The following is an 8,668-nucleotide window of genomic DNA, read 5'->3' on the forward strand; positions in this document are numbered from 1 at the left end:
TCGACCACGGTCGGGATGCCCCGATACTTCGGGATGATGGAGCACCTACGTGGTCTCCCCGAAGATGTTCGTGAGTTCGTGAGTTCGTGAGCTCGAGGTGCAGCCTCCATCAAACATCGAGCTCGGCTCGATCTCCATCAAACATCGAGCTCGGCTCGATCTCCATCAAACATCGAGCTCGGCTCGATCTCCTATTTGTGATCAGTGAAACATCCGTGATAGGCAACAATCTCTGATGGCAATTGGCTTCTATTTATGCCGGCGTCCCCAAAGAATGGACTCCGAGCAGAAGAGTATCCTCAAAATCGCCAGGCGAAGTTCACAGCCTCGGCGTAAGACGCTCATGGTACCAGGTACCCATTCAATTAATGTCTTTACATTATTTCATTTACTTCATTCCTGATTAATTAGTTACCTGAATGAAACCCCGGCCAGCGTCGAGGTACCTGGTCGGGCCAATCATTGCTCGGCCTCACCCGTCCCACATGCACTATTCGATAGCGAGCTATAGCCTAATTTATACCGGCAGCTCGATGAATCCTCATCCCGAGCTTCGGGACATCCGACTTGGTTGTCGAAAGAAGTCCGACAATCCGCCTCGGCAACCTAAGGTCCGAGTTTGAAATCCGAATAAAGTTCGAGTTTAGTGACTTGTGGTCCTGGGGCTCGGCCGAATTCTGAGCTAAGCTCGAAAAGGCTTGCCGAGCCTAAGCGTATCCTAGACATAAGCATCGCGATATCACTGGTCGAAGGTCCGAGCAGCGAAAATTCATACCTAAGCTCGGACTAGACAAATATGCCAAACTTGAACGCAGATCTAACTGCATAGCGGACGAAATTGGGGCTGCAGAGCCCAAGTACTTGGAACCTAAAGCGGATCCAAGTTAAGAAACCTAGGACTACCGAAAATCAAAACACAAGCCAATTGCGAGTTACGAAAAAATATCTATTCAAAGGTATTCATTTAAAGGAGCCCGTAGGCTAAGTACAAAGCTCGAGCTCGGCCTCAACAGTATGGAGGCCATCCCAATTTACAAAAAGAAAAACGAAAAACTTTAAGGCTCGGCCCTACTGTCCTCGACGACTTCAGGAACGGCTGGCTCCTCCGCAACCGAGGCCTCTACCTCAGTAGCCTCAGCAGCCTCAGGAGCAACCTTAGGAGCAGCCTCAGGAGCAGCCTCGGCGACCTCGGGAGCAGCCTCGCCCGCCTCGGCCGAGCCCTCCTGGTCAGCCCCGTCAGATGCCGGAGCTTCCGCCTCCGCCCCGGGCTCCTCGACCCTCGCTCCTGGTTGAAGCAGGTTAAGGTCGAAGTCTGGAAGAAGTCGCCGCAGCTGGTTGCGGAAGTCCTTGAAGCCCTGGATGAGCCCGTTTACGCCTTCCTCTTCCAGTAAGTCGCGAAACTCTTCCGATTCACGGAAGAGTTTAACGGCGTCTTGGGCCTGCTCCCGAGCCTCCTTCTCCCGAGCCTCGTGGTAGGCAGCCTTCCGCTCCAAATTTTTTATTTTTTGTTCGCGATCGACGAGCAAAGATTGCGCGTCAAGCAAACGGGCCTCGAGCTCTTGGGCCTTAAGGTGAGCTTCCCCCACCTCCTGCTCACGGATAGCGAGCGATGACTCGGCCTCCGCCAGACGAGCCTCCGCGGCGCGCACTTCAGATCTGACAAGTGCGTGCGCACCCTTCTCCTCTTCGAACTCGGCGGTCAGAGCCCGAATCTCGCCCTCGGACGCCCCTATTCTTGTCTGGAGCTCCAAGCGCTCGGTCTCGGATACCAGGCGCCTCGCCTCAGCCTCCTCATGCCCCCGCTGATGCCTTCAGGCTCGCTCCCGATAATCCTGGATTATATGCATCAGCGTCTCCGTCTCGTGCAGATGCTGCAAAAAAGGGACGTGAGAAACGAATTTAAAATAAACTTGCACCAATATAGTTGCACAAATAAAGAGGTTAACTTACCCGGACGGAAGAGCAAATGGCAGAGTCCATGAAGGCGCCATAGTTCATGGACCGGATCTTGGCCTGGTCAGCCGGGAGCAGCGCGACCCGAAGAACCTCGCGCGCTACCTGGGGGTTATCGAGAGCCGAGTCGCCCTCGAAAACCGCCCACCCGGGAGCGTAAGGCACCCGCTCCCGGGGGCCCGATGAGCCCGGAAGGCCGGCCTCGGCTGGCCTGGGCGGAGCCAACCCCGCAGCTTCTTGACTATTCCCCGGCTCGGGACTGGGGAATTGGGGTCGGACAGGCGGCCGACCTGACTGCCGCAAAGTGGGGGGGGGCGCGCAAGTACCAAATCCGCCGTTGAGGTCCTCCCTCCCTGGTCGGTACCCGGGGCTTCCTGCCGACCAGGAATTTGCAAAATTGGCGCCGGGCACGGGAGCGCCATCGCGACTCCACCGGAGATTGCGTCCCTGGAACGTGGGCCCTCCCTCCGACCAGCTTCAAAATGCGCATTGCTGGGAGCGCCCGTCTCGGCCGCCGTGGTCGCCGAGACCTTCGCTTTCTTCTTCGGCTCGGTCGGCTCCCCCGCGAGCTTGGCCGCCCTCTTCTGAAAACGGGCATACAAGACCTCGCTCTTAGTCACCATTTTTGCAATATCTGCAAAGACGAGCAGGATTAGCACAGAATAATAGCAAAATAAAAGTAACTCTCTCTTATTACCCTTACCCTGAGGACGCGCCGAGCTCAGGCCAACATTCACTAGAGCGTCCTCGCTTATGAGGCCACTCAGCAGAATACCGTCCCCGAGGCTGCGAACGGTGTCAAGGATCCCCTCCTTGCGCGAAGAAAGCTTGGGGACTTTATTGACGGCCCTAAGTCGGCTCGGCCTCCACCTAGGGTCGAACCCCCATGTCCGCTCGGAGCCTAGGAAGAAGAATTTCTTCTTCCACTCACGAATGGACGATGGGGCGCCCTGGAAGAGTGGCCGACCCGCCCGAAGGGCGACGTAGAGCCACTCTCCGTCTCCCGGGTTCGACTTCAACATGAAAAGTCGCCGGAAAACGTTCACAGAGGTCGGAATCCCGAACGCCAAACACAGCGACAGAAAACCGACGATTGTCCTCCAGGCATTCGGAGCGAGTTGCGCCGGGACCAACTGGTACTCCGTGAGCAGCTCGTTCACGAACCCGTGAAAAGGAAATCGTAGGCCGGCCCAAAGTGCCTCCAGGTACACTCCGATCCGGCCTACCGGGGGATTCGTTATCCGATCCCCCGGTCTGGCGAGCTCCAAACGGAACCCTCATAGAGGAAAGAACCATTCCTCGATCATCTCGACCTCCAACTCGCTCATAATGGACTTAGTATCACTCGGACCGGGACCCATTAGGAAGAAGAAAGGAAAGGATTCTGGGAGGATAGAAAAAAGGAGGGACCTGTGAAGGACGCCGGAGATAAGAAGCTTCGGACTGAGAAAAGCTGGAGGAAGGAGACAATAAGAAAGTAGCAGGAGGCCAGGTGAGGATTTATATAAATCCCTCCAACGGCCCAGATCAGCGAGAAAAAATGCTGCTCCCCGTCCAGATCACGGCGCGTGTTGGCCCGAAAGATGGAGCGCCATATTCAATTCGGGCTGACGCATCGAACACAGAAGCGCCTCGTCGGATCGTGCGGCCCTATCATGAGCCCACGACGCGAGGACGCTTCGGAGAAGGCACCCTAATAATGAGACGTTTCGGGAAAGAAGAGACGCCGCCTATTAAAACCACCTCGAAGCGCACGATAATTCGAAACGCGCGATAATTCGAAATTTCCTTAACTCATAATGGCCCGACTAAAACTACTTCCCGCGCTCAAGCTGGTGGCCAGCTGGAACTCGGAAGTCGGGGGTAGTGTTGGGGGGGAAACCCAAGTCGTGCCAGTCCAAAGGCGCTCGGCCAGGGAGCGCCGACCAGAAAGGCGCTCGACCAGAAGGGCGCCCGACCAGAAAGGCGCTCGACCAGAAAGGCGCCCGCCGAGCAACTAGCTCGGCTCGGCGCCCGACCAGGTGCCGAGCCCATGCCTTGTCCAAATATCCAACCTCAACCTAATCCCTTAGAGAATATGACAACCAAATACCCGACCCCATCGTACTCTGTTTCTGTCATCAAGCCATTAAGGCACGTGATCTCCGCAGGCCTTCGGCACGTCCTACCATTAATGCGCGTGACCCCTGCAGACCTCCAATGCACCCAACCATTAAATGGACACGGCTCAAGACGATCTCCGGATCACTGGACCATCAAAGCGTATGGCTCTCCCTAATCACCGGTTCACTCAGCAATCAATGCACTTGCCATCCACGAACCCTAGGCCCACCACGGCCGGCGGTTCAACCACTCCAACAGGTCCGATCAACTATGACAGTTCGCTGACTCCGGTGTGATCCGGTCTTATTCTCCCCAAAGCCATTAATGAGCATGATCGTACCCAATTATCACAAAGAGACAATCTACCCCGTCACCTCTCAGGTAACACAATATCCTTCTATAAAAGGGAACCTGGGGGGAAAGAAAAGGGGAGGAACACACGAGAACAAACATTCTTCTCTTTTACTCCACTCATATACTAGCCCCCTCTGACTTAAGCATCGGAGGGCCGGCGCTGGAGATCCCGGCCACCGGCTTTCTTGCAGGACTCTTCGAGGAGGACGCCGCCAGCTGACGCGCCGCCAACTACTGTTCCAACAGCGGAGCTCCTCCCCTCTCAGCCCACGGTCGCCCCCGGGTCCAATTTCCAGCAACAAGTTGGATAATAAATACCAGAAAGAACATTAGTAGCATTATAAAAACTAAGCAAAAAATCTTCCAAAATTTTTTCTTTATTCCAATCAATTTCAGTCAATGTAAAGCCTAATCCACGATCATTAATATATGCACTTAATAAGTTTTTATATAGGTATGCATCATGTATCATGCTATATGTTGAGTTCCAACGAGTAATTACATCAAGTTTAAATTTTTTAAAACGTTTACCATGATTTATACATAGTTCCTTAAATTCTTGAAGTCTTGATCTTGAAGCATGAATAAAAGAAACTGCATTTCTAATTTTTGAAATGACATCTTGAATCATGCCCATACCAGCTTGAACAGAAAGATTTAAGATATGACATGCACATCTAATATGCAATAAATTTTCATTTAATATGGGATGCAATGAGTCCTTTAATAATGTAACAGCATAATTATTATTTGATGCATTATCAAAAGTAATCGACATAATTTTATCATTAATATTATATGAACATGCAGTTTGATAAATAGCATTTGAAATTTGTTACCCAGAATGTGGAAAATCAAAAGCACGAAAAGCAAGAATACGTTTATTTAATTGCCAATCATCATCAATATAATGAGGAGTAATGACAATAAAATAATTACTACCTACAGATGCTGACCAAATATCAGAAGTTAATGAAATTTTTACATTTAAAGTAGAGAGTGTTTCAATTAAACTTTGTCTCATTGCTAAAAAGTTAGTCATAGCTACTCTTCTAAATGTACGCCTACTAGTTCTTTTGTAAGCAGGTTGTAGGTTTAATTGAACATATTCTTCAAAATTAAAAGATTCACATAAACTAAAATGTAATTCATCCTTAAATATCCATTTTACAAGTGCTTTTCTTTGATTTTCATGATTATATGCAAAATTACCTACAAGTGATCTCCCTTGTATATTAAGGGTACTTTGAGCATGAGAATCATGCATCCTATGACTCTCTTGATGTCTTTTTAAATGGCCTGTTCCCCCACTACTACTACAACTATAAAGTTTGGCACATTTTTTACATTTTGTTTTCCAGACTCCATCAACCATAATTCCATCAAATTCATTCCATACAGCACTAGTCCTCTTACGAGAAGAGGTTTGATCTTCACTCGGTTCACTAGTTCTAGAGGAATTAGGAACATGGGGTTGGGGATTAATTTCTTCTTCCTCAGAAATAGGAGGAATGCCAAAATAACTTTCTTCAAAAGATGACATATCTAAATTGATGAATGCAAAAAATAAAAACTAACCACAATGAGGAATTGAGTAGAGGGTCAGAGGGCAGAGGTAGAGCCGAGATTTCTGAGCTTCCTCTTCTGCTCTCAACAGGAGTGACCTTCTCTTCTCAACAAGAACCTCCTCTTGTGTAGCACTTGAACACTTGCTAAATGCAAACTAAAAATTAAATTGCTAGAAGAGCACTTTAGAAGAGAGAAATAGTAGTAGTAGAGAAGGAGAGAATAGTTGGTTTGGTGTGGTGAGAATGAGGAAGGAAAGGGGTATTTATAGGACTCCAAATATTTTTTTTTCCAAATACCCCTCAAATTAGCCGTTTTTGGACTGTTGGGAGGGGTATTTTGGGTAAAAACCAAAAAATAGCCGTTTGAAAACGGCTATTTTTTCCCCCTGCCAGACGGGCCGTGCCAGGCACGGCCGTTAACGGTGCCAAACGGGCCGTGCCTGGCACGGCCCATTTCGCGGCCCGTGATGGGCCATGCCTGGCACGACCCATCTCGTGCCAGGGCCCGGCACGGCCCACCATCCCACGGGCCTAGGGCCGGGCCGGGCTTAGCTTTTAGCCCGGCACGGCCCGTTTACGAAGCGGGCCGGGCCAGGCACGGCCCGTTTATTCTGTGGCCCGATGGGCCTAGGCCGGGCCGGCCCGGCACGGCCCGATGCCCATGTCTACCGAACGTTCGAGCATTCCTTGCTACCCAAATCTGGTAAGCTGTGCAAGTCGAACTAACGGCCTCTAGTCGTAACAGTGGCATACCCGCCCATCGACGGATGGCCTGCAAGAACAGGTCCCTCTGGCTCCAAGCCTCCCTTGCGATCCCCGACAGTCGCCAAGCTGCTCTCGCCCATGCACACTAACACCGCATGGTCCACCGTCTCATTAACATCGCAGATCCCGCACTCTGAGAGAATTCGTAGTCCACAACCATTGAAAACTGCTTTTGTTAGTAGGTGGTCCTAAACCACCTTCAATAAGAACAGTGCAACTCTCGGATGGAAGCCCAGACGCCAAATCCACACACAATCTGATCCCAACGCATGCTCCGGCCAAAGGACGCGAGAGATATCCCCCACTCTTAACACCAGTCCTATGCGAGGTACTCCAAACTCGAATATCTGGACCTGCACACCTCGAAATTGGCAAGGACCGAACCCTGTCGACAAGATGCGTCCCAAAGACATGACTCAATCTAGTCTCATCCCATGCAGCCCCTCTGGGACAAAGAAGTCGTACCCGCAGACCCTCCGCTATCCCAACTTTGACCATGGTAGGCCAAAGCTGCGGGAGAAAGGCGTCCACTCACGAATCTCCAGTCACATCGATGCTCCGCCCATCATCTATCAGCCACCTGGTGTGTACCGATACATTTGGCAAGAACCTCACTATCTCTCGCCACATGAATGAACATCTCCATCCGCCCTTGGTCGGCGCCGCCGCCCTGTCATAGTGGGCTCCAGGATGAAACGGGCTGCATGTCAATGCCTCACACCTCTCCGAAAGGGATAGAACTTCAAAACCGCCCTCACTAAAAATAGACAGATGCTTTCCAGACCACCAGATGCACCCCATGAAGACAAGTAAGTTGCTGCATTTGCTGGCGGTCAATTCAGGTAACAATGATTTTAAACCCAACAAGCATAAAAAAAAATAGCAGTTACACCTTCGAGGACTTACGAAATCTGGCCAATCATAAAATATAATAGTAACTGCATTATGGGAACAATTATCCGGGTGCATGTAACACCACCTGCAGTGCGGCCTTGGTTTGATCTTCTATTATCAAGATAGGGTCACCTCTGACAAACTCCCAAATCCAAGTGGTAGGAAAGAATCGTCTACATATATCACTCTAATAAAAGGTGGATGAGAGTTTCCTTACCCTTCAGTCACGCGAGAGAGAGAAAAATAATCTATCATATATCACAGAACTAACATATCTAGTAAAATGCTTGGTGAAGCTAACATCAGACAGAAGAAAGCGGTTTGCTACTCACTAGCTCCCTTGGCGAAAGCTAAGCTAGAAGGGAAAAAAACATACATTTGCAATGAGATAATACAATAACAGCAAATAAACAAAAAAGAATGGAGTGGGTAAAAAAAGATCAAAAAATTAAGGAAAAGAATGGGATTCAGCAGCAGTCATTGTGGGAGGTGGTGCCTGTGTGATAGGTGGTGCCCCTGTGACAGGCGGAACTTGAGCACCCTCTGCGGAAGCAGCTGGGCTGCCCACAGGTTCAGAGACTGGAGGATTGCTATGTATTTGCTCGGCAGGTGGGCGGCGCCTCCAACATTAATGGTTTATCTGGCTCTGCCTGTGAACTGCCCTGGGTGGCGGTAGAATTGCTCTCTGCCGCAGCAGGAGCAGTGCTTTGTCCCGAAGTGGGAGTAGGGGTCTGTGTTGCAGAAGTAGGAAGCTTTTTAATTGTAATAGGAGGAGCTGAAAGAGATGCCATCCCTGGGGGAAGGATCTCTATGGGAGGCTTCTTTCCAGCTTCCCCTAAGCTCGTAAGCTTTGTATCCTCAAGTGAAGCCAAAAATGCAGCAGCAGCATCAGTTTTTACAGAGGGTGTATGCTCAAGCTCCTTTTGTAGCATCTTATCCATGCTTGGACCAGGTTCTTCAGTGTTGGGCGACCATGGGCCTAAAAAATTAAATATATATATTAGAGGCCTGGCATCCCACAAGATGGCTCT

General features: G+C 50.2%; 1 protein-coding gene across 1 annotated transcript; it reads right to left on the bottom strand.

Moving 5' to 3' along the window:
* Positions 1 to 1,055: 1,055 nt before the first annotated feature.
* LOC120106581 (cytochrome c1-like) lies at positions 1,056 to 6,823 on the bottom strand. Its single transcript, XM_039119554.1, has 3 exons — positions 6,706 to 6,823; positions 2,280 to 2,587; positions 1,056 to 1,355 (listed from the first exon to the last, which is right to left on the bottom strand). Exons 1-3 carry the CDS (start codon positions 6,821 to 6,823, stop codon positions 1,056 to 1,058), a joined length of 726 nt encoding a protein of 241 aa, XP_038975482.1.
* Between the last annotated feature and the right edge of the window lie 1,845 nt (positions 6,824 to 8,668).

This window comes from Phoenix dactylifera, unplaced genomic scaffold (assembly GCF_009389715.1).
Source record: "Phoenix dactylifera cultivar Barhee BC4 unplaced genomic scaffold, palm_55x_up_171113_PBpolish2nd_filt_p 000572F, whole genome shotgun sequence".
In the NCBI taxonomy this organism is placed as follows: domain Eukaryota; kingdom Viridiplantae; phylum Streptophyta; class Magnoliopsida; order Arecales; family Arecaceae; genus Phoenix; species Phoenix dactylifera.

Excerpts from the sequence above, each read along its gene's own strand:
- LOC120106581 (XM_039119554.1), bottom strand. The coding sequence starts at position 6,823 with ATGGGCGAGAGCAGCTTGGCGACTGTCGGGGATCGCAAGGGAGGCTTG. Across the intron at positions 2,588-6,705 it reads CACTGTTACGACTAGAGGCC|ATATTGCAAAAATGGTGACT; the intron begins GTTAGTTCGACT and ends TCGTCTTTGCAG. Across the intron at positions 1,356-2,279 it reads GGACCTCAACGGCGGATTTG|GGCTTCAAGGACTTCCGCAA; the intron begins GTACTTGCGCGC and ends GGGCTCATCCAG.